This window comes from Echinops telfairi, unplaced genomic scaffold (genome assembly GCF_000313985.2).
Source record: "Echinops telfairi isolate 266 unplaced genomic scaffold, ASM31398v2 ScPeMD7_1;HRSCAF=3_0, whole genome shotgun sequence".
NCBI lineage: Eukaryota > Metazoa > Chordata > Mammalia > Afrosoricida > Tenrecidae > Echinops > Echinops telfairi.
The window spans coordinates 47261850-47288369 of NW_022103896.1; the positions used below are offsets into that span (position 1 = coordinate 47261850).

Below are 26520 nucleotides of genomic sequence, written 5' to 3' on the forward strand. Positions count from 1 at the left end.
AAGTCAGCGACCCTTTCATACAGTTCCTCATGTTGTGGTGACCCCCAAACCATAAACTTGTTTTCGTTGCTACTTCACAACTGTCATTTTGATACTGTTATGAATCAGACGACCTCTGTGAAAGGGTCGTTTGACCCCCAAAGGGGTCACGACCCACAGGTTGAGAACTGCTGATGCAGAGGGTGAGCGAGACAGAGAGAGACCCTCAATGAGATAGGTGGACGAAGTAGCTTCAACAATGGGCTCGAATATAGCCAAAGTTGTGAGGATGGCACAGGGCTGGGTAGTGTTCCATTCTGTTACACGTAGGGCCTCTATGCGTCAGAGCTAACTCTAGGGCAGCTAACAACAATGACAGTGATGAGACAGAGCCCTAGCTTTGGATGCTACTGTAGCGTAGATCCAAGAAGGCCCTCCTCTGGATTCTGGGAGAGGATGCACCTAGCGACGTGTAGGTAGGCAAACAGAGCATAACGATACCAGGAAAGGAGGGTGCTGACACTGGGTCTGGTGCCAAGGAAGTAGCACACAGCATTGCAGAAAGCTTCTCAAATGCACATCCGATTTGGCAAGCAAATTATCAGACATTGGGACGCCATTCCCCAGTGGACTTTGTAAACATGGTGCAAGTTGTGCTTTAAATGCAAAATTTTAGAAAGTTAGTGGGTCTCTTTGGTGGCAGCAAGGACTATGCTTCTTTTCCTCGCCTCCAGGTGTAGAAGAAGAGAGCTATCCAACAGGTCATGAGAGACTGACTGCTAGTTTATTTTCTGAGTCAATGCATATGTTATGTACACAGTGATGAGCAAACACAGCTGGGAAGAACAGCAGATGATATTGGGACTAGAACTGTGATGTTTATCAGACTGGCTTAGTAATCCTTGTTTCCTGTGAAAGTCTTCCTTTTTGAGTGACTGTTAGGAGTCTGTAACTTTCATCAAGTGTCAGACAAGTCTTGTTTATGACTCACCCAGCCTCTTTACTCATTTTTATTCTCACCACTAGGTAGATTTATTTGGAAATTGGATCCAAGTTCGACCTCTGATGGTAAATAAATACAGACAGTGGGTTTCCACCCTTTTGTGTAAGTAAGAGTAGATAGGTCATTTCAGGTCAAAATGGAAAACTAAATGTCATTGGTCTCCATGGACTTATTCAAGCTTTGAGGTGGCTACAAGGGGAAAACATGCAATCTCATAGTAAAATATGCCGTATATACTCGAGTGTAAGCTCACCAGAATATCAACCGAGGCACCTATCTTTACCACAAAAACTGCATTAAAAATGTGCTGAAAAAACTCTGCTTATACAGGAGTAGAGATGGTAGGTAAAGGGCAATGAAATGAGTATCCCATTACACCTGATCTGGAGTTGTTGGTTTTCTTAAAGAGATGCACTTTTTTTGGTAGTCCTGATGAAATCACTTTTAGTGAATCTGAAGGGAAGGTGAACATTTTACTCCTGGGGAGAAAAGTCATCTTTGTTTAAATTAAAATATATTAATAAATAGATAATGAGTCCCTACTACGCGTTAGGTGGGAATAAGGAGTATTTAGTAGACTTACTTTTCCATGAAATGGCAAAACCGACTTAAAAATCGCAAATGTCCACTGACACTGAGTCGTTTTCAAAGTGGTAAATCGTAATATAACCTGATAGCCTCATCTTTCCTCCAAGGGGTAGATGGTGGGCTTGAACCTCAGACCTTGTGGTTAGCTGACCTGACGGCGCCACCAGGGCTCCTTATAACCCACTCAGGAGAAATTATATTGCTACAAAACATAGGAGGGGTTGATCACCCATCAATGGTGCCTGAGATTTTAGAGGCAAGGGTGAGTTCGAATTAAAGCTTATCTTAAGACAACTGGGATTTCTCAAGGCAAAGTGACTAAACTGGGGCTGTGTTAAGTGTTTCATAGAGTTGGAAGGGGAGCCCAGAATCCCAGATGTGGAAAGGTCCTTGGAGCAATATTGGTGTCAGAGAGGGTAGAACAAAAAGAAAGATATGGATAAAGTTTAGCAAAGAGCACCTTACAAGATGCTCTCTCACTGTTGGAGGCTCGATGCTGACTCAGCACTACCCTGTCAGACAGGGTAGAACTGCCCCTGTGAACACTTGAGCCTGCAACTCTTCACAAGTGCAGAAAGTCTTGTCTTTCTCCCACAGAGCGGCTAGTGGTTTTGAACTGCTGGGTTTGCACTTTGGAGCTCACGGCAGAACTGCTTCACCAGAGCTGAAGGGGAAATAAGAGTAAAAAGATCACTGATGTCTTGAATATCAGGCATTTCGATTTAAGCTGTTTCTTCTGAGTAAGTCAGACATTTTAAAAACCATGCACTGTGGGTCTCTTTAGGGTCACAAAGGAAGGGGTTGGATAAGAGGATGCCCAGACTGGGTTCGAGCCTTACATGTATCACCTTAAATCTAGAACAGTTCTGATTTTACAGCCAATGACTTCATTTAGTCGATTTTTAAAAATTGAACTTCTTTTGCTCAAAGAATTTAAAACAAGCAAAACCTCCCCGCCATCTAGTTGATTCCAACTCATGGCAATCCTAGAGGACAGGGTAGAACCGCTCCTATGAGTGTCCAAGACTGTGGCTCTTTATAGGATTATGAAGCCTCCTCTTTCTTCTGTGGAACAGCTGGTGGTTTTGAACTGCTGATCCTGCCTTTACCAAGCCATTGTGTAACCACTATGCTACCAGGGCCCCTTTGGCAGCAGGTTAGATGTTAGAAGTTGCAGAGGAGATAGAAGGATTGGGTTTGTGTGACAAGGAGGAAGAGGCAGTACAAAGGAGTCAGGATGGAGAACTTGGGTATGCAGATTTGAAAGTGGGGAGATGTAGCAGCTGAGATTGGGTGCTGTGTGCAGTTTGCTTGCCTGAATGTGAGCATCACTTTGCATGTTTGTGTAGTGGGCAACTTAAACCTTCTACTCCAGACATATCACAACCTAAGGAAAGGTCCCTCAGTATCTATTTGTATAACCCAATCTCAATGGCTTTTGTGGTCCAGCTACTTTTAGGAGATGGTGACAGAACTGCCAAATGGCAGGTGTTCCCTATTGTGAGGTGCCATCCAGTCCAGTTTGATCCACATAACAGAGTTAAAGGGCCCCATGGTGGCTCCCTAGGTTGTGATCATCATGGAAACAGAACACCAGGTCTTTCTCTCAGAGCTTTGGCTAAATTCCAGCAGCCAACCTTCCAGTCAGCTGGCAAGGGATTCCCTGTTGCACTCTCAGAGCGCCTAGGTTTTTCTTGTAAGCGTGGTTATTACATTTTCATCGACTTCTCTGGGACTTGGTTCCGTCAGGTGTTTTAGATCCATGGATGGATTTCTCTTCTGTCTGAAGGTGCTTCTGGGTCCCCCAGGGAAAATAAAACGTGGTCAGATAGGCCAAGTCCTGAACCCTTAACTTCCCATTCAACCAGAGTAGTCTGTTTTATAGCTTTCAGACACGAAGCTTTTGTGTGCTGGACGAATTGTAAAACGTTTCTCAATTGTACCAGCAAGTCGAGGGGAGATGTCAGGGACCCGAGATGAAGGAGGTAAGCAGTGGTTGAGGCAAAGTCAGAGGTAGTGCTTATCCACTGTGGGCTCGGGGCTCTTGGCTCTGTACTTTTGGGGTGGGAAGTGGGTCCTAGTTGTTTCCAGAGGTCTTTAAATCCAGATGTATCCCAAATACCTGCTCTAGACCAAATATTTGTTCACATGATGCTATTATATACTTTAATCAACCTAAATGAATGAAAATGTTACTGGACATATAGAGAGCTGTCCCTTATTCAGCTTACAATCAGCACATGACACTAACTACTGTCCTGTGGGGGACTGGGACTTGTTTAAGGTTTAGAATGGAACCCTTTCACAGGCAAAAGGACCTCTTCTATAGGTGAAAGGGGAACATTAAACCCTTGTTATGAAGTTACTCACCCAGTTTTCCCCGGTTTAAGGAGTTTTAGTTATTGGAGCCCCGGTGGCGTAGTGGATTGTGCGTTAGCCTGCTAACCACAGGCTCAAGAGTTGGAAACCATCACCTGCTTCAAGGACGAAGATGAGGCTCCCTGTAAGATATTAGCCTTGGAAACTCACAGGGCCAGTTCTGCTCTGTGCTAATTAGAGGGTTATAAGTCAAATCAACTTCATGGCAGTGAGTTTAGTTGTTTGTTTTTTAGTTACTGGAAGAAAGCACCCTGAATTTGGACTTGTCTCAAAAACTATGGGAAAAATCTGTCGCTTAAAGCCACTCACATGGGATATGTGTGTCATAAAAACACTAGATAACTAAGAAATATATATATATATATATATATACACACTTTTTTTTTGAGTGCACACAACTCTGCTTCTGGATGTATGTACCAGAATCGAGATAGTGGTTGTTTTGGGGAAAGAGAGAGGGGTGCGGGTGGTAGGAAGGAGACTTTCATTGTATATCCTTTGTTACTTTGAGTCTTTTAACATCTTGTCCCTGGACCACTTACTGTACAATTAGCCTGGGTGCTTGTTTCCTTTTAGCTCTCCAGGTTCTGGGACACTGCCCTTCTGGGACAAGGCAATGCCACTCCTCGGACTATAAAGGTGGTCAAGTGAAGAGATTAAAGAGCTCAGCTCCCAGGTTTTTCGACTTGGTTAATCTTCTTTTCCCTTTCTCATTTTGAAATAATTCTCTTCCTGAGCCTAATGGTACAGCCTCATGGGGTTCTGGTGAAGATTGCTGGGGCTAATATGTGTGAAGCACAACCTTCAGTAAATGCTGGGTTATCTTTAGCGTCTCATTTGACCGCTCTATAACCACAACCTCTCCTCAAAACTCTTGAAGGATCTTCTCTCTCCTCGCCTCCCCTCACCATTTTTCCTCACCATTTCCCCCCCTTCATTCAGCATATACCTTATAAATTGTCTGGTTCTGTTCTACACACTGGGACCATGAGACTGCACAAGACAGCCTTGTTTGCCATGCCTTTTCTTGGCCTTTCTTACCCCCAAACCATAAAGCCCAACTCACTGCCATCAAGCTGATCCTGACACATAGTGACGCAAAGGACAGGGAGGAATTGCCCCTGTGAGTTTCCGAGACTACAACTCTTTACGGAGGTACAAAGCTTTGTCTTTCTCCCACAGGGTGGCTGCTGGTTTCACACTGAGGACCTTGCAGATCACAGTTCAAAGCATAACCACTACCCCATTTCCCTGAGTTGCTTCATGCCTTGGTGGCTGGGCTTCTTGAGCTATTTCTGTAGGGAAGCCAAGCTTGGCCTACTTCATGCTCTCTTAAGTCTCTGATGAAACTGTGCTTTCCAAGGCCCGTTATCACGTTTCTTTTCCCAAAGATAGAATTTATTACATTCAATTCAGATTTGCCACCATTAATGCAATGGAGACTTCTCTGCCGCAGCATATGTAAGTTCCTTGAGGGTAGTAGTCTGAACACTTTTTTGAATGCATATTGAAAATCTTGAACTCATGTTATAACTATCTAGAAATCTTTCATAAGTCCACATGAAATCTTTTGTTCTAATAGCACATTGTTTCTTTCCTCTCTGTCTTAGTTACGTAGTGCACTCTAACAAAATTGCCATAAGTAGATGGTTTATTCAAACAGGAATTTATTTTTCAGCTTTAAGAGGCTGGACCTCAGGGGAAAACTTTCTCTGTGGGTGATGGCAGCACGGTTCATTCTCTTCAGCTTCCACTTCCTGCTCCTTTGGATAACTTCCTGTGTCTTGGCATCTCTTATCCCATGTGTCTGATTCTATCCCTGCCTTTAAAGGTATAAGATACCCTCTGTGATTCCTGTCTCCTTAACCCAGTGATGACAATCCACTCCCAAATGGGGTGATAGCCACAGGCATACCCCACGGCCTGCCAGTTGGTGCGGACTCAGGGACCTATGGGACAGAGTAGCTCTGTCCCCTTGGTTTCTGAAGCTTCAAATCTTTTCAGAGGATAGGATCTAGAATCTATTCTCTTTGGGAATCCAGTTCATTTCATTACATCAACAGTTTCTACCTTGTGTTTCTTTTTATTATGATCTTTTATCCTAGCATATACAATTTATTGTCACCATATTTTGATTTGTAAATTATGGTACTTCCTCCCCACCCAACCCCCAACTCCCATCCCTGGCAAAACCAAACCAAAACAACAACAACAACAACAAAAACCCACCACCCCATGCCTTTGACTAGGCACTGGCAAACTGTGAAGCATTCAAGTCACTTAAAGTCCCTAACTTGGTTTAATTTAAATATATATTTATTTACCCTGACGTTTCTAAATGAGCTTTTGGAAAAGATGAACTCTCTGATAATGATAGGCAGCATTCCATGTGTATGGACATTTTTCTGAGGATGAGCTGCCCTTTTAAACAACAACAACAACAACAACAACAACAACAATTCTATTGACATAGAATTTCATGTACCATACAGTTCAATGGCTTAAATATATTAAAGAGTTGTGCAATCATCACCACAATCAATTTTAGAACTTTTTCTTCATTCTTGTACTCATTATTAGCTCCCCATATCCCCCCAATCTCTGCTGCCACAATCTGAACAAACTATTCATCAAGCTTTGGTTACTGTAGATGTATTTATGCTGGATTTCCTATAAAGAAAATCATACCAAAATATCCCAACAAAAACAAAATATCAGTGACCCAAAAAAGGCAAATTTTAGGCCACTTTAGTAACTTCCAGCTTTCTCTACCCCCAAATGCCCCTAGGTTTTCCCTTGGGTGCCAGGGGCTCTCTCAACTTACTGTTTGTGCATTATCTATTACTCAGGAGTGCTGGCTGCGTGTCCTGCTGTTCACCGAAAGTTCAGTGGTTGGAATCTACTGCCTGTTTCCTATGAAGAAGACCTAGCAATTTGCTCCCATAAAACCACAGCCTAGAAAACCCGATGGGGCAATTCTGCTCTGTCACCAAGGTCCAGATGAGTAGAAAGTAGACTACAACACCTAGCGACAATATCTACTATGCAGGGCGCAGATTTTCAGACCACCCACCTGTCCAATCTTTTGTGTGGGACTCCAACTGCTTTCTATCTAATGAGCAGACCTCAACACTTACTTAAGAGAATGGTCCTGAACCACTCTACTGATTCAGCACCTCAGAAGACAGTCTCCTTAACGCCAATGTCAAAACCATGGCAGACACCTAGGGATGTGGAGGAGGCATCTCAAAGGCTCACTTAGTGGCTTATTTAATTCTCATTTGGGGGTGAGCTCATTTTGTAAATCGTTTTGAGAGGTTAGTTTGCATGCCTTTGGCCATCCATGGTCGAGTGTGCTCTCAACCTAAATTTTCTTACACCAAGGCTTCTCCATCCCAAGTCTCATGAGCGCGTTCCCGAAAATGTTCAAATCCCGCCACCTTGGAATTTCTCACATGAATCGACTTTGGTATCAGATGTATATCTAGGTAGCAGCGGAAAACTATCAAGACCTCTTACTGCATCAGGAAACATTACTGTTTAGAGTATTTAAGCAATCTTCCTTTTGTAACTAATTCTACATAGAGCTAGAAGGACACACAGTACGAGCAGGGAGGAGAGAGTAAGTCCATACCAGCTGGTAAGGAGCAGCTGCAGCCAGTCCGTGTCTGTCACCGGACAGTTGTAGTGATCTCCTGAGCTCTCTGACCATCAATCGTGAATCCAGATATTTTCAAAATACCGCTTTTCTTTCATTTGAAAGTTGCCCACGTGGAATAGATGCCTTTACGATTTCGTAGAAATCAGTCATTGGAAATAATGGGTTCTCCTTTCTCGTATCCTCTAGCGATGGTCTTCTACAGATGAAATTGGGTGAGGAAAAAACAGTTTCATTCTTTTCTTTCTCGTTTCAAAATAGTTTAGGACCTGAGACTTAATTCTACCTGTTTTGTTTGGTTGCCTCCTCATCGAGCATTCATTTTTATCACTTGACAGTACAGTAGTGGATTTAAAAAAGGGGGGTTATCGTGAATTGTACTAGGTCTTTCTGAGTTGTGACTGCTTTTTAATATAACAATAATGTTCAAGTGGATTCTACTTTCTTTGTACTATCAGACGATGATAGTACTGTCAAGCACACTACCTAACATAACACTGCACTGGAGCACTAGCAGAGGCATTTGACAGGGATTGCCTCTTACCATCATCCCAATCCACTAAGGTAAATATTATGACCCTACTTTAGAGATATAAATCTGGAACTTGGCGAGATTAAATGACTTGTCCCAGGTCAGATGACTGATACATGTAGTAGCTGAGATTCCAGTCCAGCCCACAGAGCCCACGTAGTCAGCTTCTAAATAGTCACTGTGTATAGGCGACACTTATTTTAAGACATTTTATTACTTAAAAATGGACACTTGTCTATAACACAAAAGAGCTTTTAGAGTTTTCCATGGTTTTTAATTCTGTTACCTCATTGGTTCTGCTGCATTTTGATTTTGACTAAAAGGGAAATCTAGACTAATATCTATCTAGACGAGGCAAGTGCATGGAAACCAAAGCTGCTTATTGGCTGCCAGGGCAGGTAAAATAGAGAAAGGGAGACTCATTGCCTGGGGTTGAACGACAAGATGAATGTCATGAATGAATTGAATATGCAAAACATGTTGAAATGGCAAATGTTTTGTTGTATTTTTATCACAATCAACTAAGTGTATGTACACCCATCGTGGAAAAGTGATATGGTGCTACCTCAAACAACTGGGAACAGAAATTTCATATGAGCCATCAATACCTCTGCTGGGTATACACCCTACAGTAGCCAGAGGCACAATGTGAACAGATGTATGCACTCTCATGTTCATCACAGCACTGTCTCAATAGCAAAAAGTGGGAAAGAACCCAGATGCCCAGCAGTCGAACAATAAATACCAATTGATACATCCACATAATGCAATACTAAAAACAATAATGAAGCCATGAAGCACCTCGTAACATGGATGGACCTGGAGAATAGTCTACTGAGGGAAGTTCGTCAGTCACAAAAGGATCACTGTTGTATGAGAATGCTTCTAAACTAGGGGAATGAAGACTAAGACAATGTCCTACGTATCAAAGGGAACAGACTCTGGAGATTCCCAAGGGAGAAAGGGCGAGGTGGGAAGATGAGGCAATGGACTAGAAGGTTGATAGGTATTTTAGGTAAAGGGAGAAGAGCGATCTCTAAGGAGCAGAAGAGAAATCGGGGAAGTTGGGATGGGATAGAATATAGAGGAGGGTGGGTAATGAGCAGTGCGAACTGTTGGAATGCAGGGTTGATAGTCTGAAATATATACTCCCCACCTACGGCACAATAAAAAGTTCACAGAAAAACAAAACAAAAAACAATAAGCACAAACTGATCTCTTGTTTTACGATTAATTTAGTCTATACAAATAATATTTGTAGGATTTAAATCTAATGTCCTATCATAGTAATAAAAGGAAGGAGTTTAAAGAGAGACCAGATACCATCTGATGTTCATTTTCACTTTGTTCACCCAGTCGATTTTGGCTGAAAACGTGTACGTCAGGCACTCTACTAGGCTCTCCGTATGGGCACCAAAGGGTTAGCTTGATCCCAGCCCTCGTGGCCCGGATACACTGAAGCATTGTGGCAGAGTCTGAAGACACACAGAGAATGAGAATAGATCACTCTCTGTCTCGGCTGGCAGCTTCAACAAGGTGACCACTTCAAAATCTGGGCACATTTTTGCCTTCTAGATGGTGTAAACTTGTGTTGCAATTCTCAATCTTGGTATCTTATTGCTCAACAAGGGAGGAACAGGTAGTCTGATAGCACAGTATGACCAATGTAGGATAGGACTGGTGGAATGGGCTCATGTGAGCAATATCTGTCAGACCAGGGCCTGCAGGTTACTGATATGGACCATCAGTGCTATTTAACTTGAACCAAAACTCTGTTATCCATTCAATGCCAACTCAAATCAGTCTCATAAGATAGGATAGAACTGCCCCTGTGAGTTTCTGAAACTCTGAACTGTCTTCTGGAGTGGAAAGCCCCATCTTTCTCTCTCAGAGTAGCTGCTGGTTTTGAACTTCTGACCTTGTGCTTAGCAGCCCAATGCATAACCTCTATGCCACCAGGTTTTCCTATCAGTGCTGTTTAAAGGAGTTAAAATGACTATAAGGCTCGCAGGGGTCCTCAAACTATGGCCCGCGGGCTATATGCAGCCTGCTGAGGACATTTATTGGGCCCTCCAGGTGTTTTTGCCCCATTTGATTTTTTACTTCAAAATAAGATATGTGCAGTGTGCATAGGAATTTGTTCATAGTTGGGTTTTTTTTTTTAACTATAGCCCGGCCCTCCAACGGGTGTGAGGGACAGTGAACTGGCCCCCTGTTTAAAAAGTTTGAGGACCCCTGTGAGTGATCAGGAAAAGGTTTATGAAGGTAATAGAGATTTGAATCGGATCTCTGACATTTCATTGTATAAGTTCTGTTTTTCTCTTTTGGTTCTTATTTGGACTACTATTATGTGTCAAATATGGAGCACAGTATAATGCCCAAAACAGACACGAGCCTGCTCTCGTAGAGTTTACGCCTTAGAAGTAGGGGAGGGAGAAACAATAATTAAGCTAACTGATACGTTTTTTTCATATAGTGACAAATGCAATAAAGAAAATAGAATAATTTAACACATGAGATCAGGGAGGGTGCTTTTGAGGAGTCTTCATTGAAGATGGCTGGGACAGTCCTTGCTGAGGAGGCAGCCCTGAGCTGAAACTTGAGTGTTGAGGAGGAGGTAGTCATGCCCCCAGCTGTGGGGAGAGCCCCGAGATAGACACATGGAACCATGACGATAGGAGAGTTAGTTCAATGAACCACTGCAGCCTTGAAGGCAGTGGTTCTCAACCTGTGGGTCGCGACCCCTTTGGGGGTTGAATGACCCTTTCACAGGGGTTGCCCAATTCCTATCAGTATCAAAATGACAGTGATGAAGTAGCAACAAAAATAATTTTATGGTTTGGGATCACCACAACAGGAGGAACTGTGTGAAAGGGTCGCGCGGCATTAGGAAGGTTGAGAACCGCTGCTCTAACGACATGGTCACTGTTGCGGCTGTAAGGAGGAGGTTACTGCCACATTATGCAGAGTCCTGTATGTAAACATAAGCCAGGAATGACTGTGTGTATATATAGATCTCTAGCAGAATGAGTCGTTAGAAAAGGGGAGAAGAATCTCAATGAGTATATACCATAGGTGCTTAAGGAAGCCTGTGTAGCCAGGACATTACAGTTTAGTTTGCTTCTGAATGTCTGATGAGGCACACTTGTGTCTACAATGTCCCAATTGCTTCATTTCATATGTTGAGGATGGTCCTGTACTGATGGAATGGACTCATGAATATAGTCCTGACGTGGTGCTTGTAATTTAACGTCACAGGCTAGACTTGTTAAGCTAATGTTTTCTAAGTCACCTGTGATGGAATTGGTTCATTCCATGGTAATTTCCCCAAATTACCAAAAATGTAATTCACCAAAAAAGGAACTGCATCTTTTTTAATGAAGAATAGTCTTTATGCCATGATATATTTTTATTGAGGGAGAGAGAAAGCACAGAACTAAGGTTTGATTCCATTCAGGCTGATACATAAAAAGAAGTATGTTTAATGCTCATTTTTTGAAACGTGTTTAGGCAGTGGAGGGCTTCCTGGCAGTGATGGAGAAATACGGTGATGAGGAGCTGCACTGGATCTCTTTTGAGGTTGATTCTGATGTGTGTAGTCTTTACATCCTATTAAATTTTTGAAAGATAAACTGATACGGGAATGATTTGCCAAAGCCAGCAACTCTTCTTTTTAAAACCTTGGCTCAGTGTACACATGGAAGGGATGGGGGAGTAAGATAAAAGCATTATAAATATGAGGTTAACTGAATTCAAATAGAAGGTTCTCTCAAGTTATTGCATTCCTCAGAACATAAATACATTGCGCATATGGTTAAGATTGATCAAAAAAGTATTCTGTACTGCCAGTGATTACATTCCCATCTGTGATTAAGGTTTTCTGTCTGCATCTGGTTTTCACATTATATTTCTGTAACAAGAATCCTTTATATAACAGAGTTCACTTTCTGTATTTTCTATTAACTGCAGCTTGAACTACTGCACGGATCACAGATTTACACATGTGGTTTTCATTACTTCATACCATTGAGAAAAAGTAATATTTGTTTGGGAATGTATGTTTTCCACAATTTCCATGGTAATACAGCATGTTGAGCCCTTTTAATAACACTCTTGTAGCGCTACAAATTGTTTGAGGCTTTTATGAAGTTTAACTTCTAACTGTCCTGGATATCGCTCTCTTCCTTAAAGCTTGGCAAATTTGAGGGCTGAGAATCTGAACAAAGCACTTTTCAAAGGTAGATACATTTTACTCTTACTTGCACATGATCTAGAGCTTCCTTTGGAATGAATTCCACATGTATCCGAACATGTATTTCGCAGGATCATTGCCGTTACTTGTTTGTTATTGTTTCGGATGGAGAGCCCATTTGATGCAATGTAAGTCTGAAATGCAAGGATAATCCTCCCAGGTCATTATTTGGAGCATCTCAAAGAAGATCCAGCTCACTTCTTGTTTTGTTCTTGTTGTTGAGTTGTCCTATTGATTGTGATATGTTTTAAGGTTTATGAAATATTTCAGGGGGGTGGTACCCTGATGAGTAACTTGAGGTTTACATTGTATATGGCTTGAATGGGTATTTTTATGCTATCATCTTAGAACCTATGAATTCATACATTTAGAATATTTCAAAACACTATCTTCCTCCAACTCTTCCCCACTTGCTTCAGTACACTCTGGTTACAGTGGCTACAGATTAAAATTTAAAAAGTGTAGCAGTGTGTTCTAGGTTGAAGGATCATAGCTAACTGAGAAACTTATCTTTTCAAGAAGCTGGGCCACATAGGAGTGGTATATGCCTCCCAAACTGAGGCTCCATCTCCACTTTTGCTCATAACCCCAGACATGAGCATGGCATCGAGCTGTCATAAGACTGAAGAAGTAGACTTAATGAGACTTGTACATATTTTGTCTTTTATATTTCTTCAATGGAGATGACTAACTATGGCCCAGATAGAGAGGCATGCTTCCTTTTACCAGGCTCTAATATCTTTTAAAGGTGGTTGCTGAAGCACCACATATTATCATACATCATGATTAATCTAAGAAAAACACCCATTTTTATAGCATTTTATAGCCTCTAATAGCATTTGTATATCCTCTGTTAGTTTTCATCTCACTACATGTGAATTGAAAATAACAAGTAGAAAAGCAAATGACTCATATTCCCATTTTCCAGAAATAATCATATTTACTTCCAGTCCCCACCTCAGTATTTATGTATCATCTGTGTAGTTTGGTGATTTTCTTGTGGAACATGGTTGTTGTTTTTGTTGTTGTTGTTAACATTTTATTGTACTTTGGGTGAAAGTTTACATAGCAAATTGGCTTTCCAGTTATTAACTCATACACTAATTGTTCTGTGACATTGGTGGCAATCCCCACAGTGTGCCAGCACGCTCTTCACTTCCTCCTTGGGGTCCCTGCCCCTCCCTGCCTTCCCAGTTTGGGTTTTGTCTTGTGTGCAAATGACAGTAAAATGTCTCTACCTTTGATAATGGCTTTCTAGCTCCTGTGGCTTTGTGTAGTTTGACTGCTCTAAAGAGCATGTTCTTCACAGGTGTTATTTCTGTTCTGTAGGTCCTTCTATTATTGGGCTAAGAGGTGGCCTCTGGGAGTGTCTTGCGTTCCAAGTTAGAAAGTTGTCATAAGGCAATAATCTCGGGGGTGAGAAAACATACTTGTTTTATATACACTGGAGTAGATTTACCACAGAAAAACATTTCTAGGGAGCAATTTGATAGCAGCAACCTTAGAAGTACTTTTGGCTTTTGTAAACCTTTATTCCATTATACTTATTAAGTGTATATGTGTATATGATGGGGATAGGCCCTTAGATTTCTTAGATTATGAGCATAAAATAATGATACTTATTATACTTACAGCAGTAGAGATTGTAGTGGGTGATTAATAAGCAGGTAGTAAATGTTTGTAAATAAATGAATTCTAAACCTGCCAAAGTTAGCAGGGAAAATGAGAAAAAGGAAAGTGGTAGAAATGTATTCATTTGGCCAACTAGTTCACCAATGAATTTTGTTACTAATATTTTAAAAATATGGACTATATCAAGATCACTTCAGTAGTAGGTATTAAAAACTATCTAAATTTAAATAATTAAGTTTCAGGACTGTGAAACAATATGGTCACCACTTTGCGTTTAAACAGGGTTTAACTTGTTTGTGAAGGTCTACATAATTAAAATGTACAATGAACCTCTCAAAGCATTTGTCTAAAGAAACCATAACAATGTTTTATATTTATAATATATTTCTGTTGGAGTAAGTAAAGTACAACACACTCTCTTAAAGTATTGGAGAACTTGAGCTTTAAAACCAGTTTTCAGAAAGAGGAATTGTCCGTTTTAGAGTGGACCATTCAGTCCTGGGTCAGATGATAGGAGAATTAAGAACCCTCTAGAGCAAGCCCATTATAGGAACTGTGAAAATGGGGGTTGTCTGGGGACTTGTTCTAAAATGTAGAGGGGCTTGCATCCCTTTCTTAAACCAAACCAAACAGGGCTGGCTTAGTGTTACGATGTAAATAGGTGGGTACGATCCTTTTTTTAGACTGGTTGTGATATATGCATTTTTTTCCCCTTTGTTGTCAATAGAAAAGCGTGGTCTCTGGGCTGGTGAACGTAATATCGGTCCCAGTCAGAAAAGGAGAGAGGAAATGAGCGGAGCTGCTGCTGGAGAATGATCTCTGTCAAAAGAAGCCCTCGGCCAGCACTGGGTTTAGCGATAGGGGACTGCCGCAAACAGGGGAGCTTCGAATATTGTCAAGGTAAGGAACAGACCCATATTTTGATTTTGTGATTTACCCACATACCAGAAAAACCGAACTATTCTCATTGTGTCCCGAAGTCTTTTCTGTGTCTGCTTTCTTCTAGCGTCGGTTGTGATATAGAACTTGAGCTTGGGATGTACCCTTGAAACGCTGATCTTGGGAACCTTTGGGTGTGGGGATCCCAAGGGGACACAAAGCTGGCGGTGGGAACCCTCACTCGATAGATAGATTTGGGTCTGAAGATTCCAAATGATCAAGGACTGACACGTTCCCACCCTTTCCCTGTTGCAGTGCTTTTTGCATGTCTCAGGATGCATCTGTTAGAAGCTGAGCAGTACTTGGAGTTCAAGAGTGAACGCTGTGCCATGATTCCTGTGTTTATTTTAACTGGGAGATGGTGTTTTCTGAAACAGTTTGTTGACTAAACAGGGGAAAGACTGCTTTTCAGTTTATTATGTCTTCTTATTAATTGATCAAAAAAAGAAAACCCAAACTTGGAATTGAATGTTACTTTCTTAGTAGAATTTATATCTATAGACACATGAAAGGGGGGAAACGATATCTAACATTTTAGCAAAAGAGCAAGGATAACTAGGTGTATTGCCATGTGGTAAGAGACTTCTTAAAGCTGACAACCCTGGAGAATGCAGGAGGAGCTTCAAGTTTGGGTTCCCGAGAGTTCTGAAGACCTCTGGTGGGGCAGTGACTGAGCCCTTAGCTGGGAAGCAGGAGCAGGCTGAGGGAATTGTGTGTCAGCTTGAAGGAACTGTGGAGTTGTGTGGAGGCATGGGAAAATAAGGATAAACTGCTGAGCAAAAATTGTAAGTCATCACAAATGTTGTCTACTACTGGCTGGTACTTGAGGAATTAGGCAGGGATTTGAAATGATGTGACTACCTGGCTAGGGGCAAAGAGAGGAGGAAGGAAAAGACTTCTTATCTGAAGTTCATTATTCAGGAAACATTATTTCTGGCACCAGCTCACAATCATTGCTCTTTCAATCATCAGTCATATTTACTGGCTTATTCCAAAATTCCCAGGAAGGTGTTGGGTTCCCCCTCTCCCCCCTTTTAATACCAGAGAAAATGAAATAATTCTCTGTAAGTATCGATTTTTCTGGAGGTCTCCTTCACGATGGTTACGGTTTTAAATGTGTGTTTCCTTGTTTTGCAAACCCTTGGTCTTCATGTGTGGTGTTCTTCTACTGAAATTAGTAAGAGACATCAATTCAAGTGGGAAGGCAAGCAGTGAGGCTTTTCTGAAGTGGTTGAGAGATCTCTCACCTGCTTCTATACTTAAATACAATCATTACTGAGAAATTGTTTTGTTTTAGCTTTTTGCAAGCTCAAATACTAGTTGGTTAGGTTTCTCAAGTTCCATATAGACAAAGGTGTATGTATCTTACCTTTAAGAAAACAAATTAATGATAACAACATATGCATCAGTATTTTAAAATGTTGTTTTCTACTGCCTTTTGTCCAAAGAAAACGCTGCAGTCAAAGAAGGATATGCTGGATCCTTTCTGACAGTGTGTCGGTAGTGGAGGTCCTTACAAATATGTTAAAATATGGTGTCAATTAGGAATTGAAAAGCATATTGGATTAAAAAATGCCTTGAGCTTATATTGTAGATACATAGTCATCATCATTACCCACTCCCATCCTATTGCCCTCCTATTCTCTCCTAGTCACATGGCATCCATCACTGACCTACTGGAAATAATCCATTGCGACATGGAAGATCCAGATTGAAAGCTAAAGTGCATCACAAGAATACACATCTTAAGAACTCAGTGCATGTTATTTGTTATAATATGCAAATACCGAATCCTGAGCATTGTACATCAGAGACATTGTGTTTTCTTCTCTTTCCCCGTCCTATACCTGTGTGTGTACATGCTTTAAAAACGCCGTGTGCATAATTATATATAAAGATAGGAGATAGAGTTATATATATAAAGCTATATTTATATACTGTTGCTTATCTGTTTTATAACTGTTGAGTTTTCTTCTTTTGAAAATAATTTTATTGGGGTCTCTTATAGCTCTTATACCAATCCATACATCAGTTGTATCCAGCACAGAGGTACACATGCTGCCATCATAATTTGCTAAACATTTTCTTTCTGTTTAAGCCCTTGATAAGTTTTCTTACAAGCAATTGAAAACCACCAGCTGCTGTGAGGGAGGAACCTGGGACTTTCTACTCCCAGAAAGCGTTACAGTCTGGGAAACCCACAGGGGCAGTTCCACCCTGTCCCTCAGGCTGCAGTGCATCTAAATCAACTCGATGACCGTTGACTTTTTTTTTTTAACCGAGATCATTAAAACATTTACTCCTAGCTTTTCTTTCTTTCTTTGTAATGACCATATGGAAATTTTGAACAATTGCTATAAAGAAATATGGAACCTGGTGGCAGAGAAAGCAAAGAGCTGGATGACACTGCAGAGCTGAGGCTGTGAGAATGACCTCAGGTGGCACCCGAGGTCCTGTCTGCATGGTGCGATTTGGAGCAGGTGGTGGGCACCAGGGCAGCCTGCCTCGTTAGGGCAGTGCCCAGAGGGAAAATAATGCCGGGGGGCATGTTGCCGGCTTGGGTGTTAGCTGGTAAAGGCAAAATCCTGGAATGTTAATCTCCGAGTTTAAAGCAAACCTAAAATAGTACTTGGTGCTCCAGAATGCGATTTGGGGCTGGTCCTCCGTGGGGCGTGTTCCTTTGTGAGGACTGGAATGGCCAGAAAAGGCGCTGAGAGGGGCTGCGTCTAATAGGTCTTTTGGAACCATCCTCAGAAGGGGTCCCTATTGGTCACAAAGCCAACCCTTCACCCTGGCTGCCTACAAGATGTGAGGAGAAGAGGAAACGTGACGGGCGCACCGTGGTGTGTGTCTCTGTTCAAGCATATCATGGGATGAGATTATTTATGTGGCACCAGTTTATATATTCTGGATGGGATTGAAAATGCACATTTGTGTTGTTAGCAAGGGTTTATTTTTAATGGTTATGTAGGTGATGCTGTGTACCTTGAAATAGTGATATCTTTATGAGGGAGAAGGGGAAAGTTATTTTCTTAAGCAAAATTGCTGGGGTTTTGGCTTTGTTTGTTTTGGCCTCTTTTTTTTTTTTCTTCTTTAAAAGAGAGAGTCTGCGTTTATTTTAGTTTTACTTGGTCATGTTCAAGGGGTCTGATAGCATTAATGGGCTTTACCCCACATGGAGCTCTGAGCTTATTGTAGCACTGCACACTGATCCCAGGTCAGTGTGATGCGTGAAATCAATGTGTTTGAATCTCTTTGCCTCCATAGGAATTTGGCAGCATGCCAGTTGTTTTCATTTAATGTTCTTTGTGCTGAACACAGACAAGCAGGCATGCCTTTGTACTCCTCTCTCTTTTGGTCTCTGTCTCTTTCAGCCAATATTTTACTCTATGGATTTTGAGATGAAAGAAGAATATATTATTTGTATGATTCTAATCATTGCTTAATATGAATGCATGTATAACGAGACCGTCTTCTCTTTAATGCTTTTCTGTTCCTGAGCTTTAGTGGTAGCTGTATGTTTGTGGATGTGTGTGTGCCTAAGAAATGTTTGAGAGGACTTTTTAAAAAATACTCATTTTTGATGGAATACAATAAGACAGACCATACGTGTTTTTTGCTTATATTATATAGTGTCTGCCAAAATGTAACAATATAGGAATACACAGCATAACAAATATTTAATCTGTGATCAGGACTGAAAAATCTGTGATTTTGTTGTGAACCTCATAAGAGTAGATAATTCATTCTTTAATTCAATGCTAAAGGAATCAAAAAATAGATATTAGTCTTTTTGAATAATCCACCTTAAGAGACCCATATTCATTTTCATGAAGTCATTGTCCTTAGGATTTTGGGGTTTTCTTTATTTGAAATTTGGAGGTTGATATAGCAGAGAGATTTTTATTACAGAAAAGTTCAGGCCTTTCGACGGTGTTCCCTTCGGGGTGTTTTGGGAGGGTCGGTTTGTTTCTGGGTCAGCTTTAGGAAGAGGTGGAGAAGGAAATGAGAGAGGGAGGCGCGTGTTGTGTTGACGCTCCAGGCAGTTCTTGCGGAAGTTGATATGCAGAACTGTGGAGCCTCAGCTTGGGGGTCAGACTCGTACCCAGCAGCCCTGCTTCCTTGTTTAATTACCTGAAGAGCAAAACAGTCCGCCTGCGAGTGTGTGAACCCCCTGTATCTCTCGCAGCCGCCTGGCGCTCTGACATCCTGCAAGGCCAGCCGGTCTGTCCGCCAGCGTCCTGCTGGCTCCTGCCCTGGGTTCCTTTCTCGCAGGAGCCATTGTGTGGAAGAGGGTTTGGTCAGGAATTGGAGGTTCCTGCCAATGCTGTGTTCCCTTCTCTCCCTTTCTGGACGGCTCTCCCAGATATGCTTAATTTTCTTTTTTTTTTTTCAATGGATTGTACAGTTTGGCCCTTTCATTCGACAGTTCTTGGCCCTGCACTGTAGCAATATCTCTATCAATGCAAACAGACATGAACCAGGGATGGACTGGCCCTAGTGTCCTGGCTTTAGAGGTCCCCATCTCTGTTACATATGGCCTCTGTGCCTTGTCCTTTTTTGGGTCAGACTTGCTAATAGTTCATTGTGGACAGTGTGCAACTAGTAATTGATAGACCGTTTTTATAAGACGGTTTTGAAACTCATCTGTTCACGGAGAGAGAAGAGTTGCCACTTTTAAACAAAGGTGGCACAGTTCAAGTGTAGGTGTTTAATTCTTGTTTCTCTCTCGGAATTTGAATCTGGCCCATGACATTGGCCCTGGGAAGAGCCACACCCTTTGATGAGCTTGAGGTTGGTGAGAAATAATATTTGGACCAAAAATATGTGGCCAATTTGAAGGTCGTATGGGATATTCTGAGGCAAGCTTCGAGGTGGAGCCATATGGGAGATCTACTGAAACTAACAAGATACTGTCTTACCAATAAGAAATCCAGCAGCTTCCCTATCCGCTGTGTAGGCTGATGAAATGTGCTCACTGTGGGTGGGGGCACAAAGGTGAGGGGGGTGAGACTTCCTGCCAAGGGAGGGGACTGTGTGACTCCTTGTGCAGTGATTTGGTTTTTCCAACTACTTCATTAGGATTCTGTCATGAAGACTTGAGGGCTTTTGACCCTTTATATGCACATATGTGACTCCACTAACACTAATAGGAGTTATGGGCATGTAAAGAGAGTTGTCCATATTTTTGTGTAGTACACGCACACACACACACAAGCTCCAAATATTTTACTCTACCCGCTGCAAAGCATAAAGAAATGGCACTTTGCAGGGGAAGGGTTTTGTAGGAATTACTCTTAACGCTTCCTTTTCATGATTTATTTATAAAAATGTCAATATTTTATGTATTTGTATACCACTCCAGTGAAAAGTATATAATCATTTAAACAATTAGATTAGCCTGGTGCGCCATGTGATGGTGCAGGCTTCACCGTAATCTATTATGCAGAAGCAGAATAGCTCCACCATCAGTGTTATGCATATCCTCAGGCGTGCGCATGTGTATTTATGCATCAGCCGGCTGCATTTCTTTCAGAGTATTTCTCTTTTACATCAGTATAGATAGGAGAAAATAAAAGATATACATATATTTTCAGCCATGTTCAACATTCCTAATGTATTTGCCTCTACAGATAGGCTCTCAGTACACCCTCCCTGAAAGCTCCCCCTTTGGGGTAGTTCTGTCCAATTGGAGCTCTCTTCAGTGCAAGCCACATTGGCGCCATTTGTAGCATGAAGTAAGCGTAGGCAGCAGAGTGTCTAACGTGAGAAAAACTTGGAGAACTCGGAAAAGTGAATGGGTAGAGTTGTGGGCTGCAGGTGGCGTGAAGACTTAGAGAACAAAATGTGAACAAGAACATGGGGTGGGTGCCAGAGTGTGCTCAGTAGTGTGGAGTGAGTGGGCAAGGGGCCGGGGAATCTCTGGGAAAGGAGAATGTGAGCAAGTACTCTCTGGAAAAGAACAATGCAGTCAGATTAGTAACTGGGGACTTGTGTCCATTGACTGACAAGAATGAACATAAAAAGGACACGGTTACTACACAGGTAAAACAGTACTCCAAAATTTGAATACGATTTGGGTATATACAATGAATAGTCATTTTAATAAGACTTTGTGGTGAGAATTGACATTTCCATTGAGAATAAGTGAGTTGGATTTATGGGTTTTAATGTGCGTCAATATAACAGTATAATACAGCATTCCTTCTCTCTGGTCTTATGGTGGGCAGGGGGTGCATGCGTGATGAAACCACATAGTATCAGAGTACAACATGAAGTTAAAAGTTTACAGTGACATCGAATATGCTGTGATGGATTTTTGAACAAATCAAGCAGTTTGGGAATGAAAAATGTCAAGGGAATCCACTGCAGCTAGAAGTAGTGCTTCAGTAACTTTGAATTTGTTTATAAATATGGTAGCTTAATATGCATGCATAGATTCTGATAATATGCAATGTGCAGAGATAGACATGGGAGTTTGTTAGAGATAAAAGTCCTTGTGAAAACTGAAAAAGAATATGATGGGGGGAAAAAAAATCTAGGATCTTTTTTTTTTTTTTTGCTGTGTATTTGCTCCACCTGGTGGATTTTGTTGAAAGTGTTTTAATCCTTGTTAATGAAAAGAATACCGTTAGACCATGTCCCTAAAGTACAGGAGGCTGAATCGTTTGTTTTATTTTTTCGTTGCTTTATAAAATAGTTTCATTCCTATCAAGGCCATGGCAGTTGTGCGTCTTTTGTTCAGTTCTCTCACTAATTTAAAGTAATATTTACTATTTTTTTGGTTCAAAATGTAACAATCTACACTGCTTTTAGAAGATTTGGACAAAAACTGATGCCCGTAAAAGCATCATCATTTTACTGCCCAGAACCATTGCACTATTTTAAAGAAAAGATTTTATCCGAAGAAAACCCGTTTGCATATGTCTCATTAAAGATATGTGAAATACTAATGAGGTATGCCAAAGGACAATGAAGTTGACTGATGGATTTTGGGTTTTGGATAATGCATTGTTTAGGATTGCCAACTATCAATGTCTAGCATGAGCTGCTTTTATTAAACTGCATGCCTACAGAAGGCGAAGGTAGTAGCATTAAAGGTGCCTCCTGCATTCCTAGGGCCCAGCTTGCTGGTGCTGAGATCTCTTGTTGGCTGGGCTTATGCAGATTGCTTTCTCTGGAAATCTTCAGGATTCAGTTGTGCTTTGATCATCTTATTGTTTTCCTTGGGTTCTTCTTTTTTTTTTATCCTTTAGACTCTAACAGCTCTGTAACAGAAGGTGAAGTTTTGAAAACAGTGTCTCCATATGCAAAGGATTTGGAGACCTTTTTATTGTCTTTAAAATTGTCATTCATAGCCCTCATTAGCATTTATTGTTGCAAGCGTACAAGCAGAAAATGTGAAATTGGTATGTCATGAATAGCCCCGCCGAGCTCTAGAGCCCTCAGATCTGCCTGCAGTGTGCTGTGGGCTGGGCTGGGCTGGGCTGGGAGAGAAAGCTGTCCAGATGGCTGCCTGCACTGAGCAGAGCTGCGGGGTTTTGTCTCTGGTGCTGAGAGGAGGGAAAGTTCATCGGAGCATACGCCATCACCCTTGCATTTTCACAAAACTAACTCGCCATCAGTCAGGATGGAGAGGTGGCGACATCCAAACAAAGGTTTTCCATCTAATGTTACAGTCCTTGTCAAATGAATAAGAGATGGGCCATTAGGAGGGTGCCTTTGATAATATTCGAGTGGTTTCTGTTACTAGAATAATAAGAAGGAACTATAAAAGGTAGCTTATTTTCAGATTTACGTGCAATTTTATACTTTCAAATTGATTGAAAAATCTTTTATTTAAAAAGACAAGTTAAGACACATAGCCTTATAGGTTAATATGGAAGTGTTTAATTTAACCCCGTAGTATGCCTGTTGCACAATCTACATTTAGTTGTAATCACAAACTTAAAGATTGCATTTAAATAATTTAATATTCAGGTAATGCAAGCGTTAAATTTGTTACAGCATTTTGAAGTTTTATTGAGGATTCATATTAACTTTTTTTTTCAAGTGTTGGTGAAGAAAAACAGTGATCATGATATTTTAAAAAGCATTGGCCACTGATAAATAACTCATAATAATAATTATGAGTATAGGTTTCCCCCCCCAAGTGATGCTTTGTATCTTAAATATATTTCACTTAGGGGGTACGCATGCTTACACACACAAACACGCAACCTGTGTATGTAAATGTACTGATGCACATCTTTTCACTCCCATTTGGTGAAGAGTATATTTCTGCCTGAGTTAAAAATCAGATATATTGCTTGAAAAATATATTGCAATGGTATAACTTCTACTGTATTCTGTAGACATGGAAGACAGAAAAAGAACTCACCGAAATAGTTTTGAAGTAATGATTTGAAAGTTATTTTAAGATTGGAATCTTCAAATTGCAAGCTTAGAGCACTTTACCAGCTCACTTAACTGATGGAGATACAAAACTCAAAGCCCTTGAGTTTGACGGAAGTCATAGGTGAAAGACAGAGGTCATGACTCCCAGCTCTCGGCCTGCCGCTTGCCCTGGTAGATTAGGGTTTCTCAACAGACCATGCAGCATGTTCTCCATGGGGCACTCTGTTGTGTGGGGCTTTGTCCCTCGAGTTGCAAATGAGCCAAGCAGTGAAGCTTTTCTGCTTCTGTGATGTCTGGTGTAATCACCTATTAAGTCAAGCTTCCTCTATGCAGCATGTTCTCTTTTACTTCATTCCATCTTATTGCCAACACTTGGGCCCTCTTGGACAGCCCTTAGTAACCCTTTGACCCCACAATGTTTATATACCCTTCAAATCCTTAGGATGGGAATTATGCCTGCTCTTCTTTTGTCATTTAAGCAAAGTTCTTGCGAGTGGTTCTATGGACCTGCTGAAAGTTGAGGAGGTGCAAAAGCTGCCAATCATTTCCCTCAAAGGAAATATTTAAAGGAATTCGTCTGAGTGTGTCTAGTTGTTTATAGTAGTCAATTATATAAGGAGTTAAAATGCCAGATAAGCTCTCATTTTGATGGGAAAAAACAGAATGTGTTTTCTTTCTCCCCATTCCACTCATCCCATTGTGATCAGCTTGTATCTTGCATGGTAGCCCAACTAAACACTTCAACCATTTGTTTTTCGGGCAAAGTCTAATTGGATTTATCTTTGTCAGGAGGCAATCTATTATGGAGTTTATTTTACACAGGTTCAGATGTCTTTCAGTGGCCGAAACAAATTAATGTACATTTTTATTAGGTGTCGTATCTATTTAATTGACTGTCAAAGTGACGAGAAGTTAGGAAATCATCCAAAAGAGAGGTCCATCTCCCTGAGCCCAACAGCTCACACATTAGGTAGGTTTGCCCTGTCAGTGGGATGCCTTTAGAAAACACTAATAGCTTCCAGCTGGGTGGAAAATCAAAACCTTTGGGGTCTGACAAAACTAGCAGATTTGAATTTGAAAGCAGAGCTAATGCCTCCATTTTATTTTTTACCACTCGCCCATAAAACATTATTTTCCAATATGTCAGCCTCATTTGGTGGCCAGTGGTCTGAAATTGAAAGTGGAACAAGCAAGCGGAGAAATCTGGACATTAGTGAGTCCGCCCTTTCAAGCTGGTGTGCCACTTTGTGGCAGGGTCCCCTCTAAGAGCAGGGGGATCTTAATGACCATTCATCAATGCTCGTTGGCTGATCATTGAGTGCCTTCTCATTCAGTTTATCAAGTCTTGCACATAAAAAGTCAGAATAAGCCGTATTCAGCTTTGTTAAAGCCAACTAGGAGTAAAATGCTGCATTTGAACCCATTTTGCCCTTGTTTTTTCATTTTGTTAATGCAGCCCTGCTTAAATGAGTGCCTTGATTGGGTTGGTTACAATATCTGAAACTATTAATTCTCTTGTATTGAATAGCTCGTGGCAGGCCAGAGCAGATGGGGTAGGAAAGTATTTGGTTGGGTGTATTGCTTTCAATTAGGATCAATGAGGTTTCAGCTCCTTTGAATTAACTCACTTAATACCCACTGTGTGGAGTCACAGTGTCTCACACCCCCTGCTCGAAGCTGAGAGGAAAAGTTGAGGAGACCTGTGGGAAAGCTGTACCACAGAGTCTGCCTTCGCCAGTGTAGAGCGTTTTCCTGAGCTGCCGATGAATTCAGTAGGCTGCTAGTCCCTCTTATTGGTAAGTCAGGTTTGAACAAAGGGAAATCTGTACTTCGGAGCCATTACGGTTTATGAAATAACGGGGGGGGGGGGGGGGGGGGGGGTTGCCCTGGAGGATAGTCAGATACCATGGAGGCTTTTTAATGACTGATATACGGTTCTTGTCATAAATCTCTTTGTGTATTTTCAGGAACCTAGCATTTTGTCATTGACCGTGCATACTTATATGCAAAGTGATATTTGAAACAACGCTCCTTCAAAAGTTGCCATAAAAAGGCTCTATGTTCTTAGTGAGAAGATAGACCGGCATTAACTAGAATCCTCTCATGAGCAAGCAAAGGCTCGACAGTGAAGATTTCTGTTTTCATCACCCATGGATCTCTATATGAAATGCTCTGGGATGTATTTTAATTTTATAGAACAGTGCCTAGTTCTGATGCAGGGCAGTGCTTTGTGCTATAGAAACTTTGCAATACCATATTCTTCTCTTATTTTCACTCACCTACCTAAAGGCATTCATCTTATCATTGATTGTCTATCTTTATTATAGAATTTGATGCTAGCAGCTCTTGGCTCCTTACACTCTCGCTTTTTGATTAAAAGGGAAACTTATTTCTGTCTAAATGACTGTATAGAACTACGTATCCAGGGTTCCCTGCTCAGGGAAAACTGCCAAATGAGGTTGCTGCTTTGCTTGCCTCAATGGCTTAAATCATTAGAGGGGAACACTGGCTCTTGGAGAAAATGCTGAACTAGTCTCAGATGCACACACACTCAGTTAGGTCCTTTCTGCAATCAGACTTCTAGGTGAGAATCTCCAGGGATCCAGGTTTTGTTGACGTGGATCAATTTAAAGTGGCAATTACTGTAGTCAGATAACAGCTTAAAAAGCCTTTTTACACATAGAAAAGATACATAATCACAAGGCATCTGGAAGTTCAATTTTCTGAGCTGTGGTTTAGGGACTTGCAATGGACTGGTATTAAGACCCAGTTTTAAAACGGGATATCATCCAGTTTCTTAAAATGTATTGCATTTTTGTCATTTGATTTTCTATTTTGGAAGTGATTCACCATGCATATTGATGAAAGGTTGGGGTTCCCACTGTGAAAATGCTTTCTTTGTAACATAGGTATAGCATTAAAAGAAAAAAATCAGTAGCATGTAGCATTGGGTGGCCTCGCCCCCCCCCCCACTTTTCTCTCTAATGCTCCTTTCAAAAATCTAAATCTACAGATTTAGGATGCTAGATTCCATAAAGGCTCTTATAGCAGGCCTTAATTGATTATCACACTCATGCCTGCTATAAAGCTTTCTGTCATAGGAATGCTTGAGCCTGGTGCTTAACTGTACTGAAATCCATTACACAGAACCTCATTACAAG

The 26520-nt window shown here is 41.2% G+C and overlaps 1 protein-coding gene across 3 annotated transcripts in view; it reads left to right on the plus strand.

Moving 5' to 3' along the window:
• The window catches only part of RUNX1T1 (RUNX1 partner transcriptional co-repressor 1), a 181555-nt gene that overhangs the window by 14846 nt on the left and 140189 nt on the right, over positions 1 to 26520 (plus strand). For all 3 annotated transcript variants that reach the window (XM_045286061.1, XM_045286069.1, XM_045286064.1), the window contains exon 2: positions 14751 to 14923. In XM_045286061.1, coding sequence (XP_045141996.1) covers positions 14836 to 14923 — 88 coding nt within the window. In that variant the 5' untranslated portion in view covers positions 14751 to 14835. The remainder of the gene's footprint in view (positions 1 to 14750; positions 14924 to 26520) is intronic.